We start from the raw sequence: 24,552 nt of genomic DNA, 5'->3' as shown, positions 1-24,552 counted from the left end.
ACAGAATACGTAAACAGCAAAAAAAAAGAATCTTTCTCCGTATGACTTTTTTTTTTTCCTTTTTCATTCAAGTGTTTGAATCATTTCCTGTTAGCGGTTAATGTCTCGATAGCGTTAGAAGTTTCTTTTGATTTTTAAACTATGGAAAAACTTCATGTGCATTGTATTTTGATACTCTTGATTAACATTTATGAAACGGTTTTGTTTTTCCATAGCTGAAATATCCCAGAATAGTTTTGGCTCTTCATGTAAATAATCCATAAGTACCTCTGTACTTCATTTTCGACACGGGTCACGTTTTAGTAAATGTATAATTTCTCACATTATTTAAATAATTACTCGTCTTTAAATTATAACATATTTGTGACAGCTCTTTGATACCAAGTGAAGGGTAGATATTTATTGTTTTATTAACTTTTAATGTTACTTTGTTAAAAAAAAAATTTAAAAAAAAACCTCATCAGAATTCCGAATGTTTTTACAAGTTTTTAACGCCCCCCCGAGTTATTATTATTCTTTATTTTATGAATTTTTAGAAAACGATTAAGATTTCACTGGTCCGAAAAGTTTTTCATTTGCTTTTACTGGCCCGTGGGTCAAAAGAGATTGAGAAACACTGAGTTAGAGCATGATCAGATGAATTAAAGCTAGGCTTGCCAGATTTCTGAAATGCTCAACCGGGACACCGGAATGACCTCCCCCCCCCCCCCCCCCAGCGTCGCGAGTATTCAAAAGAGTACGCACCCTTGACTGGATTTTAGAGTATTTTACTGGACTGTACATTCTCAATGCTATGAGTCAGTAGTTACTAATTATGAACCTAAAACAAGGGTACTAAGAAATGTCACAAGCATATAATTTTTAATTTTTTACGTCTTACATGTTTTACCTACAAGTTATTTTGTAAGAAAAAAACACTTTGAATGAGGAATAAAAAATTGAACAATATTTACTTATACTTTTTATTGGCAGGGACTTTTTTTAGAAAGTTCTTTTTTGTTTTAATCTTGTTGTAAAAATCCTCATAAGATATTCCGCGATATGAATTTTTAAGTCTATGTTGCAAATGACAAAGTAATAATCCTAGATAATCCTTACCAGTTAATTGTTTTTAGACTTTTTTTGATCATCTGTAATTAAATTTATATTTTCCCGGGACATAAAGTAAACCGACCGGGACACCGGGATTTTCTCTGAAAACCGGGACTGTCTCGGTCAAACCGGGATGTCTGGCAAGCCTAATTAAAGCAATGAGCACTTCTTAACTATGTTGAAAACTCTGAAACATGATCAAATGCTGTAATTACAAATTTTAATCATTTCCAGTACTGAGTTCAATGTGAAAAATGCCCAAAACGTAGAATATCATGAATCAAAAGAAAACTATTAAAAAAAAACACAACTGTATTCAAAAACGGACACAATACGGGGAAGGGGGAGGAGGATCTACAGTAAGGGTGCCATTTCTCTCTCTGGAGGTTCCTTTTTTTTTCACCCCAGCTGCCTATTTTTTAAAAGGTGCCTGTTTTTCACCCTAGTTAGAGATGCCAATTCGGCTCCGTATTGGGTGCCGCTGGTGAACAAGCGTTTCTCCCCTGAAAGGTGCCGAATGCATCCTGTAGTTTTAACAGTGTTCACACTAGTTAATTTGAAATTTTAAACTACTGAGTAATAGATGTTTGACAATATCCTTGATATTTGGCTCAAAATAGTTCTCTTTCGACTTTATGGAGAGAAGAAAATACTGTGTCATTTGCAGCCTGCTGCATAAGATATGTTTTTACAGTTTCCAGGCCATGTAAAGCATTTGAAAAAATAAGTTTTGATGAGAGTTTTATTATCGCTTTTTGCATCAAAATCAGCATTCGTTGGTTGCCTTTCGCCCGTCAAAAATTGCCGATTCCAAAAAAAGTCTTTTTCTATTTCGGGACAATATAGATAGAACAATTGGAAAATAATCCAATATCTCATAACTCAAATTAACAAAAAAAAAATAAATAAATAAAAAAAATTTTCGCCTGTTAAAATAATTTATTAAATCAGGGTTTATTATTTGGTAAATAGGGGTTTTTGCCTTTATTTTAGTCGGGGGGGGGGGGGGGGGGGGGGGGGGGGAGAGAAAATTTTTTTAAATTGAGGTGGGTTAAATCGAGGTCCAACTGTATATAAGGAAAATAAATGAGTGAATAAATGAGAAAATTAACAAATGAATGAGTAAATTAGTAATTTAATAACTCAAAGAATGTAAAGAAATTTATGACTGAATAAATAAATGATTTAATCGGCGAACGAATAAGTAATCAAAATGAACTATTTCATTTTGCCCTGTGTGTATTTTACAAAGTGTATTAAATTAGTAAATAAAGACATGCCTATTACATTAGAAGACCGTTATAACGCACACCTTGGGACCAGAACGTTTGCGTTATACAGATCATTTTACAAATTTTGAAACTAATTTTCAGAATATATCTATATATTAGCACTTCAGAATGAGTTTTATCCACAATGAGTATTAAAGCACTAATATTACAATTAGTTATTCACAAATAAATGTTTTACAATCAAAATCCGGCACTTCTGCTAACTTCATGGTTTGCATAACAGCTGCATTTTCAAGAGCCATCTGGTATTTTCTGTTGACTATGAGTACTAATTTTCAATTTAAAAGCTTTGAAATAAGATGGAAAGATGAAAAACTTTCAAAATTTAATTTGCCTAACAATTTTTATTTTTGCAAAGAAAAACAGAGTAATTTTTTAAACTTCAAAACCTATTGTTTACTTCTGAAAAGTAGTGCGGTTTATAGAGAATTGCGTTATACAGGTCGGCGTTATAACGGTCTTCTACTGTATTAACAAAATAAGTATTGCACTGGACATCAGTAGATATCAAGGTTGATGTGTCAGATTAAAATATAAATTTAAAAAAGACTTTTGTCATTTTTGTAATAAAAAAGTAATTTTTGATAAACCACAAAATATTACAAATGTTGTGTATCAAATTTTGAAAATGATTTAAATCCTTGATCTTTAAAACTATCTATTTTTTGACTGGAATCAACTATATAATATGTTTAATTACATCAGTAAGGTATTGCTAGATAGGTGATGCTGCAAACTGAAAATATTTTACCATTTTACTTTACTTGAAAAATCATTATTTAACCCTTGTGCATTGCTTAAGTCAGAATCTCTGATGGAATTTCTCCATCCTTAAAACTTACTATGAATTGAAATAAAATTAGTTTTTTTTAATTGTTTTTTTAAAGTTTTAGAATAAGTTATTGTTTAAAAATTATTTATTAAAGTTTTAAAGTTATTTGAAAATGCATATGCATTTTCGCCAATTCTTTTAAAATCTTATTATCTCATTATTATTAGTTTTCGAGATTTCAAGCACTATCTTCTTCGAGAGGTTTTAAGTATCTGACCCCAAACAACAATATTAAAGCAAAGGTTCCTTGTAATCTCAGAAAAAACAGATTTGTTGACTCATAGTATATTTTTAAATGAAATGACTAAACTCAACTGACAGGCTTTCAAATATACTTTGAAGTAACATTTTAAAAGTTGATTTTTTTTATTGATGTGCTGTTGTAGGTTTCTCTACAGTTTTTACTGTTTCAACCACCATCATGTCAAATTTCACAAATGTGTGCCTTATTTTGAAAACTATTGATATTTTTACTGGTGCACACCAGGGCTGTGGAGTCGGAGTCGGACTGATTTTGGGGGTAAAGAAGTCGGAGTCGTTAGAAAACATTCCGACTCCAACTCCGGGCTTCTTTTTTACTTTCATTTTCACTGACTCTCCTTGCATTTTTTAAAAACTGACTACCAATTGGTTCAATTACATTATAAAAAGCTACTAATGAGAAAATAACTGCGATTATGGCAATCAGTTAGCTTGAGTGCTTACCGAACTTTCTGTAGCCATCCCCTAGTTTGCTTGCTTTTTAACTTAACAAATAGCAACTGTCTGCAAACGGTTTTGTTGCCTAACATTTTCAAGTAATCACTTTCAAATAAAAGTAGAAATATAGTGTTTTGTTCAATCTCAGTTATAAAATAGTAAAAGGAAAGTAACAATTTAGTAAGTCGAGGTCCATAGCTCGGGTGGAAACTTTTGAGAGTGTTCGGCAAATTCAAATAAGTCCTGGCGTGGAAGCACGAATCTAAAAGAAAAGATGAAACAATCTAGTGTTATTATTATTATTATTATTTATTAAGACCATTTCTATATGTTTAATTCTCCCTAAAAAGCAGAGGCGTAGCGTGACGAAACATTTGGGGGGGGGGGGGGGGGCACAGGCCTCTAACGTCAGGGCAGATCCCCCCCCCCACCAACTTAGATTATAGCAGTACACTACACACACACCCCATTAACAATTCCTCGAAAGAAAAAATAGTATGTTGAGATGACTCAATTTTAGAAGAAACAAAGATTCTGTTCAAACGTGTTGGGTTTTATGCTAAAAATCACGATTTTCAAAAAGTTTTCTTGCACTAATTAAAACGAAGGAATATTGTTTTTCGCTCTTGCGGTGAGTATGATTTTAAAAATAATTTTTTTTTATCAAAATAATACGTGTTTCTTGATTAACTACATAAAATTTTTAATTAAGCAATTTAAAAAAGCAATCTTATAAAAAGGTTAGAACAACATTATGATTTCACAATTTATGTTTATTACTACTGTGCTTTTTCTTAAGTGGTACGACAGCCCCGGGTGGGCCGTGGCCATTTCAGGAATTCATTGATTACTGATAGCTTGTTTTAATCTCCCTAGAAAGGAAATATAGCGTGTTAGCATTCTTTTGAAAAATATTACTTATAAAGTACGGTTATGAAAGTAAGTAATTTTATTGTCGCTGCATCATTCGATGTCTTTCTTATTTAAAGGTTGAATCCGGTTCCGGGCCATTTCCTTGAAACTCAAAAGTAAACAAGAATGAAAACCAAAGTTATTCCCTTCTGTTCAAAATACTCATTAAATCAATTCCATATATGATTGTGTGTGTAATTAATGTCAAATTATGACTGCTTCTATTTATATTTCTAAGTAACAGAATTGGCTATTTTTAGCTTGTACACCCCCGATTGAGAAATATCTTGTTCTGCTATTAGAAAAGACATATAAAGAATGAATGCACGCAGTCGACAAACGTCGCAGATTCTCAAGAAAGGACTATTTCTTAATTGAGGCGGAAATTTTTTTTTTTAAATAAGTAAAAAATCTTAAATTCTTGAGAATAAATTTGTACTGTATTTCACGGATTCTGGCGGATATAGTCCATATGTAACAGGTATTTGTAACTTTAAGCTCAGCATCTTTTTTTTTTGCATTTTTACGAATGATCTAATTTTGATTTATTTCGCAATATATTTTTTGAAGCATTTTAAACCTGCATCGAATAGGGCTGAATTCTTTTCCTGTGCTAATGCGTAGTAACAGTTAATAAGCAAACCCATCTTAGTTACAGCTCTTATTGTAAAAAAGTGGTGCATACACGTACGTCAGGGTTTTAAGAATAGCTTATCAAAGAATACAATTGCATTGCAGTTCTTTGTAATCATAGCTGAAATTCTACTAAAAGAAGCGAAAGAACCCTACATTTCCCTCAACTTAGTTTTAACTTTTATACATAAATAGCTTAAAGTTTGCCTAAAATGATAAAATCTAACAAAAATTGGAAGGCAATACTGGAGTTCGGCGGCTCAGCCCCTGTGAGCTCCTATGTGAATTTAACTCTGTTTTCCAAGTTACGTTTGTGCTACTCCTTTTATAGCAATATTTGTTACAAACACTATGTTGGTTTTTTCTCATTATTTTTTTTCATACAAAAATAAATGTTTTACAATACCTTGTAATGTCAGTAGAAATTGAGCCTTCTATCGGTTGAGGATGCAAATTTTGCTACCAGATCGTCAAGCTCGTTGGGCTCCATCAATTGTGCTGTAACCTCCTGTTCAACAGACATTAACGCTAATCCGCTTAATCTGTCCTGCCCCATAATAGTCCTCAAATATGTTTTTAGACGGCGAAGAGTGGAAAACGATCATTCTGCGTTTGCTGTAGTGATAGGCCATGACAGTGCTACTTCAAACAGCTCCAAAATAGAAGGGATACTAGTTGATAAGTTGTGTTTCAGGAATGAATTTCCAAATTCTGATAGAGTGGGAGACAGATTGTTGAAGTTTAATTTTGCATAGTTGTGATAAAATCGGAGCTGTGTGGTGACGTCAAATTTCATTTTGTAAAATTCTTTAATGCTATCTGCAGAGGACTCATTTAAGGGATCTTTTAAATTGAGAAGTATGTCTGAAATAACTTTGATTTTACTATAATCATTTTTAGAAAATCTCTGTTTTAAATTGAAGAGGATAGTGTCTAATCCTTGGTAGTAAATATTAACTTTGTATGCCTCTTCTGCAGAAGTAGGAAAAAATGCCGATTGGAAATTTCCATCGTCAAGTCTTCTTGGCACTTTTCTTTTCCGGTGGAGGTGTGGTTGTCTAATTTCGAAACCTTCAGAAGAGAGTTTGTTGCATACGTCCTCAGTCTCCTCCCAGATGCGCTTAAAATACTCATCATTTCTCTCAGATGATAAACAGTATAGCAGTGCTTCAACTTTTGAAAAAAAAGATGAAATGTCCAATGTTATGCTTTGTATTTCTTTTGACAGAATATCAGTCACACTTAAAACACAGAACAAAAATTTTAAACAGAATATAAATTCAAAGTTCGTTACTAATGTCAGCAAGCCATCTGCTTGACTAGCTATTTTTACATCTGACGAATCATCGGAAATTTTAAGTAGTGTCTGAATTATCTCTTGCAAATTTTCTATCACCACTGATAGAGCACGATGACGAACTGTCCAACGTGTTTTGGACAAACTACAAAGTCTTCTAAAAACAGAACCTTCACTTTTCTTGCAAATATTTTCAAATATTGCGAACCTTTTTGCAGATGCATTTATTAAGTTATATAATGAATTGACAACGCTAAGAGCATTTCTCAGCTCCTTTATTTCTTCACAGAATCGCATTACTGCCAAATCAAGAAGATGAGCGTGACAGTGAGTGTATAGTGCTCTTGGTTCTTCATCTTTGAATTTTGCAGCAACTCCGTTAAATTTTCCACTCATATTTGAAGCGCCATCGTATGCCTGTCCACGCAGTTTGCTCAAATCTATCCCTGTTTTCTGCAAATAATTTTTTATAGTACGATGCAAATTTTCTCCCGTCGTCTCTTCAACGTCAACAAATCCCAAAAACCTTTCTTTAACTAAAAAGGAATATGCCGTTTTCTGTGGATACCTCACGCAAATACTGACTTGCTCTTTTGTGCTACGGTCGGTTGTTTCGTCGCAAATTATTGAAAAAGCAGACGCAGAATTTACTTCATTAACAATATCGACTACAATCTTGTTTTTTATGATATTTATTATTTCGTTCTGAATCTGGCCACTCTTATATGAATGAATTTTTGAGCTCATCATTTGGATAATGTCCGCTCCTTTATCTTTAGCACGAAGCTGTAGCAACTCAAGAAAGTTCCCTTTGTTCAGAGAAGACATTGTTTCATCATGACCCCTCAAAGATAAGCATTGCTTACCCAAAAACAAAATAGTTTCGATAACAAACCTCAAATACATTCTATTTTGTTGCACTTGCTTTGTATGAGCATAAGACAAATTGTCACATATGGTGTTACCACTAATTTTCTTCTCATTCCAAAACTGCAATGATTTCAAATGCATCTCTGATTTTTCATGCTTTCGGAATTTTTCCAAAGCTTTCTTCCAGTTCGAAACCCATTTTCTTGTGAAATTATCTTCACCCCGACCTGATTTTTCACAACAAAATAACCTGCAGTAGTAGCAGAAAGCAACATCTTTCATAATGCTATACTCAAGCCAAGGAAACTCAGAGTACCAAGAGTCTTTAAAACTTCTAGACTTTCCTTGACATTTCTGAATTTTATTAAAATCTTTCGGCCGAAAAGGACCAGTGTTAATATTTGCATATCTTATGCCATTAGCAGGATCACCATTGTTTATTTCGGTATCTCGTTGTTGGCTTTCAAAATCATCAGTAGGCTTTGATTTTTCTTCATCTATGGTAATCAATTCTTCATCACAAGATTCATCATCGCATAACATATTATTAAATTCTGTTGCTTTCGCAACATCTGCAAATTCCTCAGTGTTATCTTCATTACTTTGTAATTGGTTCGTTGAAGGCTTAGAGTTTTCTTCGATCCTAGCTACGAATTCACCATCATTGTTTGTTTTAATAGAAGACGAACTCTCTGTCACAGAAACTTTTTTGAAAAAAGATAAAACAGTTTTCTGTTTCAACATCTTGCAGATGAAGAGATTTAAGTTTTAAAACTCAAGAGCAAGACGAAGTATTCATTTCAGAATTTATTCGATACTGCATGATAGCTAACTCTTTGGAGAGAAGAGATATTTTCCTTTTCAAGAATCGGAAGAAAATGAGCCTTTCTGCACAAAATGTTCAACTCGGCCGGCTTTTTCTTTCCGCGAGAAACGTCTATTATCCTTTAAAAAGACTCATTTCTGAGAACTCTTTCTGGGAGGTCAATCATGATACCCTAAGTAGTCCCACAAGGACGATTCCCTGCTGTTCTGTCACTTGATGATCTCTTATTCTGTGATGTAGTCACTAATTCCCTGTTGATGGTTCCCAGGTTCCCATAACGGCACTTTACCTGATACACTGTCATTGTGATACAGGTGCCGATTACAATAACTAAAAACAGGCAGTAAATGGTAGGCGGCGGCTTTGGAAGTTTGTCATACTGTTGGGAGCCTTGTGTTACCAGGCATCCGTAAATGAACATTTTTATTGCAGTCATTTATCAAAACTTTTCACATCGACTAGCGACCGCACATGTCGTAAAAGGAGCTTAAGATACTGAAGTTCTTTACGAAAATAAACTTTAGAGTTCATCTTCAGAAGAATACAATTTTTATTAATGAGTCGCATTATGTTCACAAAAATTTTAGATTAGTATTTAGAATGCATTTTAAATTTACATTTTACGATATTTAACCCCAAATGAAATACTGTTTGGATGGGGATAGTTATCCTATATAGATAATTTGAAGAAAAAAAAAACAGTTACAATCAATACCGGATCAAGTCAAGGGATGCCCAGGTCCTTGTAAATTTGGTGTCTCCCTCTCACAAAAAAATTATCACATTTCCAAAGTAGTAATTTCCAAAAATGGGTTGAAATTAAAAAACTTACTGTATGGCTTCCCTAAAATTCTGTTGTCCAGGTTCTCGTTCCTGCAACGTTCCTGTTCCGTGTGTTAATCAGGCCCAGGTTAAAACCTCAAAACAATTTTGTGAAATTCCTGAGACCAATTATGTCAGCTTAACTTAACTTTTTTGAATAAAAAGAAATCTGACACATGTATATAGTTTCATTGTGAATTAATTTATCACACGCAATGCACGAAATCAGCGGTACCTTGAGCGTCAAATAAAGTGCAAAGGAAATTCAAGAGCAGTTGTACCCTCCTCCTCTCCCCTCCTCAAATAATGCCGTTTGCATAGTTAAAATAAAAACTAATCCTTTATTTACTGTTATAATTTCAAACACATATGCATAAGAAAATGGTTGTTAAAAAATGGTTATTTTAACATTTTTTCGACTTCAAAAATCTTACACTGCCTTGGAATAAGCCTCTTTTTCGATAACCAGTGAAGACATGAGGATTGCAAAATAGTCCGTTTTTAACAAATACATAATTAATTCAAAACCCCTCACGACTAAAATGGGCGCATTTTTCATCATGTCATATATCGTGCCATTTCTAGTGTAATTTTTTGTAAAACTTATCGTTTCAGTCGATTTTTTCTTGATCTGCCTCTGCAAGCGGCGCAGAGACGATGAACAGTGAGTGAAGTTATTTTTACTTTACTTGATTCTTATATGCCGATTTGAAAGATTTTGTAGTTGTAACAACTCCTCCGAGCTCCAAGGCTGGGGCTATAGGAAATTTATGCATTATTGCTACCTTACTGGGGAATGTCAGCATAAAATGAAAGTAATAAGTAGCCGCGTAGAAACTCCTGAGATGATTTTCGTTTTAATTTCGGGACAACAGAGGCAACCAATTTTAGTAATAAAAAAATCTGTTCAGCAAGTTGGGGGGGCACGTGCCCCCCGTGCCCCCCCGACCCTACGCTTAAGCTAAAAAGTATGGAACAAAATAAGTGTAAGTGATTTCTTTGTTACAACACTCAATAATTGCAGTTAATCTTAGAATCTTCATATTAAGGTTAATTCTAAAGCAGACAATAAAATTTAAGTTAAAAATTTAGCAAAGAAGAAATGTAGGTATAGTAAAAGCTATTCTTACAAATTTGTATACCGCCGCATTTTGTGTAAACTTTCCTTGAAATTTTATTAGTGAAATATAATTTAAATTATTTTTGGGAAAATTTTCAGAATTAAAGTATTTATATTTTTTACAAACTCTGAAATTAACTTTGGGTGTCACCTACCAGATGGGTGTCACCCGGGGCAAACCACCCCCTCTCAAGAACTTAGATTTAGAAAAAAAAGCTTTTTTTCTTTCAAGTTGCAACTTTCAAAAATTGAAAGCAAACTATTTTATCAATATGTATTTGTTAAACATTAAAAGGGGGCAAATTACAAGTAATCCTTTTAAATTATTGAAAAAAAAAATGGTATTTTTAAGTCATCTCACTTTTAAACTCGTAACTATTGGAAAATTTGATTTTTAAATTGAATTTCTAACGTTGTTTGCATCTTGGGTTTACAATAAAATACAAAATGCGAAATTTTCATGAAAAGGAATTCATATTTCAATCTCTGTTTGTGGTTTTTTCCCCCTCTCAGAAGGGGGAGAGGGAATTGAAAAAATACAATTAAAAAAAAAAATCTGGAGTCGGAGTCGGGCGTTTCAAAATCCCGGGGTCGGAGTCGGCCATTTTCCTTCCAACTCCGCAGCCCTGGTTCACACAGAGTTGGATAAAATATTTAAGACCTCTTTTTCACAACATATTTTTAGAAATCTTCTTCTAAATCTTATGTGTTGTTTTCATTACCCTTATACCTAATTTGCCAAAATGAATAATTTGATTCTTTTTTGAACATGTACATAAAATGTGGGAATGTTCTGTCTTTAAGTATCAGTAAAGGTTTGTTTGAAATTTGAATGACATAACTTCTGACAGAAAGTATATAAAATAGAACTATTTTTATATAATTGAATCTTCATTTCGATGTTCACCCTGGGTTATAGCATTGCACATTGTGGTTAATATTTAATCTTTTTAAATAATTGGCACTTTAAGTTGGAATTAATAAATGTTTGTGGGTTAGTCACTTTGTTATTAGACATTTAGTCAACAACCATTAAATTGTTTTAAACCTATAATTGAACAAAACTATGCTTTAATAGGCAAATAAATAAAACATCTCTCATCTAGATTTTTATGTAGTATCCTGATAAATAACGATTTGTTTCATATTCAGGCACAATCATTGCCCAATACTGAAGACAGAGTGTTTGGCAATGGCAAACCAGGGGGTCAACACTGGAAGAAATGGCCTCCTGAAGAAAGACTGAGTGTTTCATCGTCGCAAACAGATTTTTCCGATTCTGCATCTGTGGACTTCGAATTATTTTGTAATGCGCCGGCAGATGAAGAAAAGAAGTTTTTGAGCTGGGAACAATGTTTAGGGTAAGTTTGCCAGTATTATGTAACAGTGTGTAACAAAGAATAATAATAGAACTAAGTTATGAAGCTGAAAACAAGTCCGTTACAAAATTTTGTTGAATGAACGGGCTAAGATGTATGGTATGTAAAGAAAAAGTTGGATGATTAGTCACACATAAGCATATGATACATTTAATTTGTTTCTTTATACAATTACTAGTGGCACCCACACGGCTTTGCCCGTAGTAGAAAATTAAAAGGTCTTTTGGTTCGCCTGGATATTTACAAATAATGTATGATGTATTTCTCGCCAATTGACTTCCCATGTTATGATTCCACGCTATGTTAACTTGGTAATTTACTTGTCCATCTTATGATAATTTTGTTAGGGAAAATACTCTTAAAATTGGAATGGAAAAAGAACAAAATCGAATTTTCATAAAATCGCTTTGAGGTGCACAACCCCATGCTACAAACTAATTCTGTGCCAAATTTCATGAAAATTGGGCAAACGGTCTGGGCACTATGCGCATCACAGAGATCCAGACAGAGAGACTTTCAGCTTTATTTTTAGTAAAGATAATCACTTGTTCATGCTTATTGAATTGAATGCCTTTTAGTTTTCTTCAAATGAGCTTCCTTTTCTTGGCTGTGCTACAAAATCATTGATTTTTAGTGAACAGATTCTTATTCAGACACAATGACTGCCTCAAGTTGCTTACTAAGAGATTATGTTTTTTGATCTTTGTTAGTTACAGGTTATAGTTTACGCATTTTGAATTTTTCATAGCCTATTTGAAAATGTTGAATTGCAGAATTGTCTCTTTTTTTCTAGGGAAACTAGTTGTAAGTAAAAATGTTGAAATTCTTAAGGTATCAGATAAAAGATCAAATCCTCATTTGTTGAAGAAAAGTGTAGGGGAGATTAGGGATGGATGGGACACTGGGATGGATGGGACTCATTCAATTATTCTTAAAATAAACATTGTTTTCCATTTCTGACTCTTCCACTAAGTGGAGCAACCATAAAACAATGTTTGTTGCTATTAATCATTTTAGTTGCAGAGTTCTATGAATGTATACCAGAAAAAAGCTATTTTACAACACCAAAAGTAAATAACTACTTTGTTTTCAAGGTAAGTTTTCAATCTTATTTATTGATGTTAACATAATTCTTTTTGCTGTTTTATACACCTAATAATACAGCTTTTATAAAGTAATAGTTAAGTTAAACCTAAAAGTAGCATGCTTCTAGTAACAAGCTATTTTACTGAAATGTTGTGTAAAGGGAGGGATGGGACAGTATGGTTTAGGGAGAGATGGGACATGTCCCATCCCTCCCTTTTAATATCTGCAGCTAAATAATTATACTGATTGTTCAATTTTTTTAAAATTTTATTTTTGGCATACTATCTTGTTTTGTAATTGAATTGCAGAATAAAAAGCCATTGAAGTTATCAACTTGATGTATAACAATTGTATCAACTTCTATGATTTTTTTCGAAACTAATTTCTTTACATTGAAAGTTTACAGCAGTATGACTAAGTTTTCCTTACTCCTGTAATATTTATCAATGAAATTATTACTTTTATGTACTATATAATATACTTTCAATCAATTGGTTTGCTGTACTTCTTTGTAAGAGGTATAACAGTGGTTTCATTACAGGTTGTTTTCTCATGAAGCACATTATGCAAAGAAAAAAACATATTGTTTACGAAAATGTAGTATATTTTTGTAAAATGAAATTTTATATTGGAAAATAACATCCAGTTACTCAAATATAAACCATAAAATAGGTACCTTTTTAATGACTCGTGTTAAAGTTTCAGACTAATTAATTTTGTTTTTCTGATTAGACATTTTAAAACATTAATAAATAAAAATAATTGATGAAGGTATTTTATGAATTGAATCGGGCCCTGATAATAGAACTCTAAGAATTTCAATTATGTTGGAAGAGTTGAAAGCAAGGATAATGATGAGACCTTTCAAGTACTCTTTATGAGGAAAAATGAAAAAGGAAACTTTATATTTCCACAAACAACAGATAGTTCTGTGATTGATAAAATAGACATTATTGCCAAGTTGCCCCCACCAAATATGGTTGGTGGAACTAGTCGAGCACTGAAATTTTTCATTTGATGCTGATTCATTAAAGTATAATGTTAGATAAAATATATGTTCCCAATGTTCAATAAACCTTACATAAATAAATGACATGCTGTCTTTGTCATTTTTCATAATATTTTTGAAAACTATGTATATGCATTTTTACTGCTATTGTAATTGTCTTCAGAAATGACCATTTTAATAATTACCATGAAATTTATATTTTTTAAATATATTAAAATGTTTCAATTTGTTATTCTGAAACTTTCAGTGTTATATCAGTAGAAAATAATTTATGAGAAATATTTTTTTGAGAACTGTCCCATCCATCCCTAATCTCCCCTACTGGTTCCTTTCACGGTATTTTTTACATTTTTGTAGAGTCTGTAACACAACCTTTTTTGTCATAATTTTTACTGTTTGATTAGCTTATTCAGGGTGGCGACAGATCAGGGAAATCAGGGAGATCAGGGAAAAGTCAGGGAACTTTATCACTCAGGGAAAAATCAGGGAAATATCAGGGAATTTTGAAAAAAATAACAGAAATTCAGGGAAAATTGATCAAATGAAGGAAATTTTTTTTTTTCTTCCTTGCAAAATGAAGGATTTTGATTCCCTACCGATTTTCTGCCAATTATTTGTTTTAAAAAAGTAAAATCAATGAGGTGTGATTATACAGTGCCGCATATTTCTTCATCTTTTGTCCTCAAGGTCAAAGTATTCAATCTTAGGATGAACTTCCTAAGATTGCTTCTATGTCTGTAAAGTTGTTTATTTTACCTTGCTTGAATTTTCCTTCCAAGCATTCCAAGCTACGTAAAATAAACAACCCTACAGGCAAAGAGGGAGCCGTCATTAATGAATTGGCTCTCTTGCCTTTACTCATTGGCTTGAAGTAATTAGCATGCTGTTATAACGATTTCAAGAAAAAAAATCTTTGTTTTTTAAATTAATGCTGAAAAAATCTTAAAAGTTATCACTTGGCGTTTTTAATTTAATTGCTAAAATAGAATTTTGACTGAAAATCATTTTTTTTTGCCATGGTATTATTCACTGTCACTGTCACTTCAGATTACAGATATTTCTTTAAGAGTGGTTTTAATAATTTCTTAGAATTCTTATGTTAACTGGTTCCTGGAAGTAAAGTATTTGTTTTGGATTTCCTTTCCTACAATATTTCTCTGTCGATAATTTAATATGCTATTTTACCAAAACAAAAAAAGGAACATCTTTTCAAAATATATTTTTAATAAACAGCTTAAACCGTTCTAAACACTGCATTTTTTAAAAATAAGCAATGCTTTTCAGGTAGGGCAAAGAAAGGAAACCATTATCATTGGTAACGTAAATCAGGAATATTTAGTGAACTTAATCAGGGAAATCAGGGAAAAGTCAGGGAACTTTTTTTTCCAGTTTCTGTCGCCACCCTGTTATTATTTTATTTTGAGCTTTTCCTACCAACACACCTATACAAATTAAAATAATTTGCAAATCAAACATTAAATTAAAATGTTATGGCAAAAAAGGTCACATTACGGACTCTACATAAATGTCAAAAATACTGTTGTAACGGATTCGGTGCGACTTCCACTTTCTTGAAATGAAGACACAGTTCTTGATAAAAACACAGAAGCTTTATTTACACTATGTACAGGAGAAATCGTTAACAACTTCTAAATTAATCATCAGCAATTAAGCAATTATCACACAACACCGTAAACTCAACGTTTACACACGTATTTACTTCCAAATACGAAAACAACCAGCGAAATGCCTCGCAATAAACAGAGCAAAAATGCTCTCAGTTCGAAATCTCAATCGAAACTCCTTTTATCCATCGCTAACGGCTTATATATACACCGAAAAGAAATCTCTCAAATATTCCACACGCTTCTGGAAAAAAGTAGACCGTTATCAAATTTCATCAATGAACAAAAAGGAAATAGGGGGGTCGTATACTTTAGCCATATGAAAAGGGGTTGTATATTCATTACGGGAAACTATTTGCAGGTTACGTTACTACAATAATTACTATTTACAGGATTTGTAACATTGCCCCCTTCCTAAGGACTGCACGTCCCGGGCAGTACAATCCCCAGAAAGGGTGCCAAACTTCTATCACAAGTTTACAAATATACACATTAATTAATAACTAACAGATACAGAAAACACAATAATAACAAGAAATATTACTAAACATTAAAAGCAAAAATTATCTACAACTTTTATGTTATCAACCATGGTTGTTTACGTAATACTCATGAACTATGGCCATAGTATGGGGCTAACCGATCATAATGTACAACCCTAGGTTTTGCATTAGGTGATTTTTGGATCCTCACTACGACGTCATTTAGTCGGTTAAGGACTTTGTAGGGTCCATCCCAATGCGACTGCAATTTGGGTGACAGACCTTTCCGTCGGATGGGATTCCATAACCAAACCTTGTCGCCTTCGTTGAATTCATGTCCAGTAGACCAGAGGCGGATCTAGAGGGGGGCCATGGGGGCCATGGCCCCTCCCAAAGCCTTGTGATTGTAGGAATTTTTTTAAGAAAAAAAAAAGAAAAAAAAATTACGAGAAGATAACAAAATTTAACACACGTGTTTTACTGAAAAAGAAGCATAGGCCTTAATTGGGAGATAAATTATATCCCTACCCTCAAAACAAAACGTTTATTTCCAAAAATTTTCGCCATCTTTTACATTATTTCTTGATTCCAACTACAGACACTTGGACGATCTCTAAATGCTGCTGTTCTCAGAGTATACCTATTGTTCATAAGACCAAAGAGAGCCTAAATTTTCGTTTTTATGGCTTTAATTTCGAAATTAGGGGGAGAACCCGCTTTTCCCATGCCCTTTCACAAATGCCTTGATGTGTAGCAAAAAATTGAATTTTAAGTCTTTTATTTGGAAAAAATGTGAACGGAAACTAGCTTATCCAGACCTTATCAGTTAACTTGCTTAAAAGCAACTTAAATGAAATTTTTTTAGCTTCAATTACAAACGATCTTTGATAGGACCCCCTCCCTCCCTAGTTTATACCGTGATGATAGCTTTAAAAGGAGGTTTTTGGAGGAGCTCACGAATTTTCCATCCCTTTCTAAAATATGTATAAATATAGTTAAAAATCGAATTTTTAGAGACTCAAATGCAAAATATTTACAGGAAGGAAGGATTCTAAGCACCTTCACTCCTCCTTAAATGTAAGCAAACATTACCTAAAGGTGCATTCTTGGGATGGACAGCTGAAGAGCTATAAGAGCATTCATAATGACAGAATATTTTGGTTTCTAAGCTTTACTTTCAAAAACTATTTTGGGGCCAGCATCTGAAACCTGACCTTTCTCGGTACATCATCAAAAATAGACAAAATGCGTTTTTAGTTTCCTAATTTTCAAAACTTACTCGGCAATTTAAATTTTGAAGCATTTTCAAGGGAGATTCCTAAATCCATAACCTCATCTCATTAGATGAGGTTATGGTTCGGTGTATCTCGATACACCGAAAATTGAGTTTATAAAACTTCATTTTAATAAAATTTCTGGGAAGTTCCGAGTTAGTTCAAAAATTTTGGATGGCCCCTCCCAAAACAATCAGCTGGATCCGCCACTGCAGTAGACCTTGTGTCGTATCGGGTCTTCATCTTCTCCGCCGCGATGTTGATTCGCTCTCGTGCGAAGTTATGAACGTCTTCCAACCGGGCCTGGAGATCCTGGATGTACTCCTCAGGCGATGCAGGCGCATCCGGAGGACGACCGAAGACGAGATCACAAGGTAGCCGAAGCTCTCGTCCGAAGAGCATCTGAGATGGGGCATATCCGGTAGTCTCGTGGACAGCACTGCGATAGGCCAGCAGGAACAAAGGTAGCTTCTTGTCCCAGTCCTGTTGATTTCTGGATACCATAAGCGAGAGATTATTCAGGATTGTGCGGTTAAATCTCTCCACCATGCCGTCCGATTGTGGGTGTAGTGGTGTTGTCCTAGTTTTCTCAATTCCGAAAATTTGACATAGGCCCTTAAACACAGCAGAGATGAAATTCCTCCCTTGATCGGAATGAATCTGCAAAGGTGTTCCATATCTCGAGATCCAATGTTGGACCAGAGTCTCTGCTACGGTGGTAGCCTCTTGATCTGGAATGGGATATGCTTCCGGCCATTTGGTGAAGTAGTCGATGGAAACAAGAATGTATTTGTTCCCATCAGCAGTTTTTGGTAGAGGACCCAGGATGTCGATCCCAATTCGTTCGAAAGGAGCTCCAACGTTGTACAGATGTAGCTTCCCTCTGCTTCTCTTCTTCGGTCCTTTACGAGCAGCACAGGCGTCACATGAATGGCACCACTTCTCCACGTCATCCTTCGCCTTACTCCAGAAGAAGCGCTCCCGAACTTTATTGAGGGTTTTCAAGACACCAAAATGTCCTCCAGTCGCACTACTATGTATTTCTTTCAGAACATCTGAAATCCTCGATCGGGGAAGTAGTAACTGCCACCTAGATGTTTTGCCGTCGTCAGATTCCCATTTTCGGTGTAGCACGCCGTTCCGTAAATGGAGCGAGTTCCATAAAGCCCAGTATCTTTTGTTGCAGGACTGAAGATGGAAACGTCCTGCCAGCTAGGTCGCCGACTGTCGCTTTCCATGAACTCCAAAATTGGTTTTATGTCGGGGTCTTCAAGTTGATCTTTTCGAACTTGGTCGTCACTCCATGGATCAGGTTCTGATGATATTGGAGTCACTGTCACCTGATAGGCAGTAGGGCTAGTCGTTCCATACTGTTTCTCGATTCGGGAACAATAATTGCAGTTCTCAGGACAGGGTCTCCTTGATAAAGCGTCTGCATTACCGTGAGACAACCCTTTTCGGTGCTTGATTTCCATGTCATATTCCTGGAGCCGCTGTATCCACCTGGCTATCTGGCCTTCAGGATTCTTGAAGTTCAAAAGCCAAGTTAACGAGGCATGATCTGTCCGAAGCAGAAATTTTCGGACGTAGAGGTAATGATGGAAGTGTTCTACAGCTTTCACTATGGCCAGTAACTCCTTTCTGGTGACGCAGTAATTTTGCTCCGACTTTGATAAGCATTTGCTCCAGTAAGCGATGACATGTTCATTTCCGTCAATTTCTTGGGATAAAACAGCTCCGACGCCCTCGTTGCTCGCATCAGTGTCCAGGATGAAGGATTTTTCAGGCTGAGGATAGGCGAGGATAGGCGTTGATGTTAAAGCCTCCTTCAGTCGTAGAAATGCATCTTCGCATTCTTTGGACCATTCAAACTTTTGCTTGCTCTCCGTCAGCTTATGCAAAGGTCGTGCAATGTTGGAAAAACCCTTTACAAACTTCCTGCAGTAGGTGCATAGCCCCAGGAAACTTCGCAGCTGATGAATGTTTTCGGGACGACTCCAACTCTTGACCGCGGATACCTTTTCTGGATCGGTTTGTACACCTTCAGAAGAGATGATGTGACCAAGGTAGTTCACTTCCCGGCGGAACAAATTACATTTGGACGGGCTTAACTTCAGATTGGCTTCCTTAAGCTTCTGCAGCACCTTCCTAAGATTTGCCAGATGTTCTTCGAAACTGCGTCCCACGATGATGATATCGTCTAAGTAGACCAGACAGGATTCGTAGGAAAGTCTTCTTAACACTGTCTCCATAAGACGCTCGAACGTAGCTGCTGCATTGCAGAGGCCGAAGGGCATCACTTTAAACTGCCATAAGCCTTGTCCAGTTGTAAACGCTGTCTTCTCTCGGTCATCAGGGTGTATCTCAACCTGCCAGTAGCTGCTCTTCAAGTACAGGGTCGAAAACCACTTGTGTCCGGAAAGAGTGTCTAAGGTGTCGTCTATCCGTGGAAGAGGGTAACTGTCTTTCTTGGTGATTTCATTCAGCCGTCGGTAATCGAAACAAAATCTGGTGGAGCCATCTTTCTTTCGGACCAAGACGATGGGAGAGGCCCAAGGACTGGATGAAGGTTCGATTACATCATTCTCCTTCATCTCTTTCAGGAGGGTTTCAACCTCTTCCTTCTTGGCGAAGGGTAGTCGTCTTGGATGCTGTTTAATAGGGAGGTGTTCTCCAGTGTAGATCCTATGCTGCGTTAAATTCGTCCGGCCCACATCCTCCGATGTAGATGAAAACAGATGCTTGAAGTCATCCACCAATTGTTCCGCAGCAGTTCTTTGATCTTTCGATAATGGCGCACTCCCAATTAACTTCGATGTCAAGGACTCAGAAGACACAGTCTCCGGGGAATTGATTCTTCTAATGATGCAGTTTACTGGAGTACAAGTTGCTAACACTTCACCTTTCCGAATATTCCTTGGCCTTTCACTCACGTTGGCGACTCTCACAGGAATTACATCATTAGAAAGGTCCACAAGCATAGATGCTACCAGCACTCCTTTTAGGTTATTGCTTAGGTTAGGGTATTCAATGAGTCCAAATCGAAAACTATTGCTTTCTTCAAGGGAGCCAGGTATTAATGATTCTGACCTTGAGGGAATCGATAAATCTGTTTGGGCTATTATTTGATGAGCGGATTTTACATCACTTTCTGCAGGGAAAACGGCTATGTCTTCTCTCATCGAGTGCAGCTCATTAGTCTTGAAGTCGAGAGTGAAGTCATATTTCTTCAAAAAGTCCAATCCGAGAATGAAGGGGTCCGTGATATCAGCGACGAATGCCGTATGATGGTAGGTGGCATTCCCAAACACTATTTCCAAGTCCACTTTACCGTCAATCTCGATTTTGTCACCTGTCACAGTCTGGAGACTTACGCGTGGCGATGTCCACAGCAGTTTCAATCCAAATTCACGAGCCACATCTGTCCTAATGATTGTCACATTGGCTCCAGTGTCGACAATCAGTCTGCAGGGGTTCCCATTTACATGTGCGTAAATGAAAAGTCCATCACTGCCACTACTAGAAGAGGAAATCTGCAGAGCTTTAGTGGTGGTGATTTCCTTCCCTCGCGTAGCTTGGCGAGCCGGACAACTCCTTCGCAGGTGTCCTTCACTACCCCGCATTTCCAGCACTTCCGCTCTTGTTTCCTTTGGGCTGTTATGCTGCTCAGATGTCTTACCAAGTCACCGAGTTGTCTCTCAAGTTCAGCGAGGTGGGATGACCTGGAATCAGACCCATCAGCTTCCTGAGTCCGGATTAGATGGCGATCCACACAGGTTGCTTCTTGGGCGGCCTCGTATCTCATCGCATACAGAACAGCAGAATTCAGGTCTTTGACATCCGCCATCCGTAGAGCTTTCTGGATTTCCGGATCTCGAACCCTGTCGATGTAGTAGTTGAGTGCCAGGTTGTCTCGAACATCCGCAGGACAGTCGCAAAAAGCAAGATGAGACAGTCTCTCGACGTCCGCCGCTAGCTCTTGCAGGGTTTCCCCGGTTTTCTGGAAACGGGACTTCAACTGGAGTCGGCTGAAATCTTTCTGGCACTTCTCACCGAAGCGAAGCTCCAACGCAGATGTGAGGGCAGCGAAATCCAGGCGCTGGCTGTCCAGAAGGGTCTGGAGAATGTCCGCTGCTTCACCTCTCAGGGATGCTGCAAGATGGCAGGCCTTGGTAGCAGAGTCCCATCCGTTCGCTTCCGCCACTATCATGAATTGGGTCTTGTACACCTGCCACGAACTTTTCCCATCAAATGTGGCCAGTTTAATGGACGGTCGAGCAACAGATGTGGGAGCGCCAAACTGTACAGAACTGCTTTCCGCGGTCGCCAATCTCCGTTCCATGTCTTTAATTATTTCTTCCTTAAATGAAGTAAATTTCTTGTCTTCTTTTTCCAACTTATTTTCCACATTGGCGATACGCTCTTCCACAGTATCAAATTTTTCTTCCAGAGCATCAACTTTATCTCCCATGGCGGTTAGTTGATTCTCCATCATGGTTTTCATCGACGTTAGGTCACTTTTTATTTCATCTTGACTTGTAGTAATTTTAGCAGTTAAATCACTATTTAACTGTTCTTGGTTAGTCGCCATACTTTCGGTCAAGTCACTTTTCACAGCATTAATTGCTTCCAGAAGTTGTTTTAATTGGTCATCCATTGCGCGAGTAATCACCATAAAAACAAAGTCTATAAATTCAAACAGTCTTTATGAAAAAAATGTCCAAAGTCACACTTACTCCAAGAAAGTCCAGAAGAAGCCCCACGTTGGGCGCCAATTTGTAACGGATTTGGTGCGACTTCCACTTTCTTGAAATGAAGACACAGTTCTTGATAAAAACACAGGAGCTTTATTTACACTATGTACAGGAGAAATCGTTAACAACTTCTAAATTAATCAGCCAGCAATTAAGCAATTATCACACAACACCGTAAACTCAACGTTTACACACGTATTTACTTCCAAATACGAAAACAACCAGCGAAATGCCTCGCAATAAACAGAGCAAAAACGCTCTCAGTTCGAAATCTCAATCGAAACTCCTTTTATCCATCGCTAACGGCTTATATATACACCGAAAAGAAATCTCTCAAATATTCCACACGCTTCTGGAAAAAAGTAGACCGTTATCAAATTTCATCAATGAACAAAAAGGAAATAGGGGGGTCGTATACTTTAGCCATATGAAAAGGGGTTGTATATTCATTACGGGAAACTATTTGCAGGTTACGTTACTACAATAATTACTATTTACAGGATTTGTAACACTGTGAAATGACTCTACTGTATTTGAAGGGTTACTAGGTTAGTAACTAGACTTTCCAACTAACCGTTAAATGCAACATCATTCCAGTTAGCAACATACCCAATTTAGTCTTTTCAAGTAATAAACAAAATTGCAGCTCTGTTGTTACCAATAATCAATAAACTCTGAAGGTAATACTCTGAAAATAAGACAATAATACTCAGAAGATGCTATTATATCAAGTTTCAGCTTCTAGATAGCAGCTTAAGTGCTGGTGGTATCCAGGGCCTGATTTAGAAATTTTAGAACTGTAATCACAACAAACCTGCAGGGCCCCATTGAATTGCACAATAGCATACCTTTTTGTCATTGCAGAGGTTCACATCCCCCAAAAGCAATGGCATACTCTTAAAAAAAAAGGACCTATTCCCCTTCCTCCTGTCAAAAAAAAAAAAAAAAACAGTGGTGCAGTCTGCACCAGAGTTAAAATTAATGATCGATTGAGAAATGATTTTTTATTAGGTGGTTTTATTTATTTCTCGAAAGCAAAACTAAAAATTCCAAATAAATGAACTTTTCTCATCTTATTTCGTAAGAATGGAGCTTTCAAGGAGAAAGTCTACGATGGCCATCCATCACAATTTTTGATGCCATGGTCCACATTTTTAGAAGTTTTGAAATCAGTAATAATAAAAACCTGTAATAAAGTGCAATTTTACAAAAAAAAAAAAAAAACCTTCAGTAGCTACGCCCCTTACCCCGACACTTCTTTTTACCCTTCACCTTTTTTTATCGCACCAGCTGCCTATGTTGTAGATATTTGGAACAGTTTGCTAGAAGCTGTTATATACAGTGGATGAATAGTTTAAAGGTAGCGCTGGGTATTTTTTAGAGCTTGATAAATCCAGTAGGCCATCCACAGTTAGGTAAAGAGCAGTTACAAGTCGTATATTCTGTGTTTGTATTTATATGTTTCTTTTTTCCTTTCCCTTTTGTTCAGAGGATTTCTCCCGAACCACCTGTACACGAGCGAACTGAGTCCTGAGGAGGCTTGCCACCTGGCAATTAAAGAATCTCAAATATACCACTCCCTCTTTGATCCTTACAACACCATCTCTGAAGTCAACATGGTGCAACATGCTTTGGACTTGCTGATAGGGATCCCATCCAGTACTTTTCAGTTAAATGATGTGAGGATCTTTCATTTGCATTTTTGTACCTTTTGTAAAATTTGTAAAAGATGTTTTTTTTTTGATAACTAGTAAATCTATGTAACTCCATAAAACATGGGAAAACTGTTTATTTCTTGGAAAGAAAGTTTTGCAGTTAAGAAAATCTTATATATCACAATTAAAAATAAATAAACTGATCTTTACATAATCAAGTTTACGACAATTTAAACGAAGTCTTTAAAGAATTCATAAAGACATGAATGTATTTGAGGAGGAGGTTTTAAATGATCTCGCGAAAAAAAAACACAAACAATGAATATACGACTAAAGTAAAACTAATAATAAATATTCTGTGTTTTTTCCCACTTTCTTCATTTTATTGTGATATCAGCATGAATTAATAATTGTTTTTAAACAAGTAGTTTGAATGAATAATTATTAATCTATAGAAATTCTTTGATATTGAATAATCACACATTGTAAATGAACGGGAAAAAGAGCAACGATTTTCGAATATTGAAAATCCCTCCCAGAAACACTTTCTGGCTGCGCCACTGCTGTAGGCATCTGATATCATTTAGTCAATATTTAGCAGAGTGATTGGTTGGAAATTCGTAGATGAACGAAGCACTTTTTAAAACAATAGCATTTATTTTCCAACTAACACGCACTACTTTCTTAAAAAAGTAGAGTAGCGAGTAGTTCGATACAAAAAAAGGTAGTTTGTAGCGATTTCTAAAAACTACTTTTAAATAAATTTTCAAAAAAGAAAAAAACGAAAAGAAAAAAGGAGGTTTCAAGCGAATCTGACAAGTGTAAGTTTTACGCAAGTATAACTTGCACCAATCAGAATTATAAAAATCTGAAAAAATCGAGCTGACAACAGA

General features: G+C 35.7%; 1 protein-coding gene across 1 annotated transcript in view; it reads left to right on the top strand.

The window, feature by feature from the left end:
• LOC129224157 (gamma-tubulin complex component 6-like) overlaps positions 1-24,552 on the top strand; it is a 107,180-nt gene that overhangs the window by 6,736 nt on the left and 75,892 nt on the right. The window contains exons 6-7 of the mRNA XM_054858573.1: positions 11,548-11,756; positions 23,494-23,683. Of these exons, the coding sequence (XP_054714548.1) occupies positions 11,548-11,756; positions 23,494-23,683 (399 nt within the window). The remainder of the gene's footprint in view (positions 1-11,547; positions 11,757-23,493; positions 23,684-24,552) is intronic.

This window comes from Uloborus diversus, chromosome 6 (genome assembly GCF_026930045.1).
Source record: "Uloborus diversus isolate 005 chromosome 6, Udiv.v.3.1, whole genome shotgun sequence".
Taxonomy (NCBI): Eukaryota; Metazoa; Arthropoda; class Arachnida; order Araneae; family Uloboridae; genus Uloborus; species Uloborus diversus.
The sequence above is the reverse complement of the archived record's forward strand: the minus strand, read 5'-3'. Positions and strand labels throughout refer to the sequence as shown.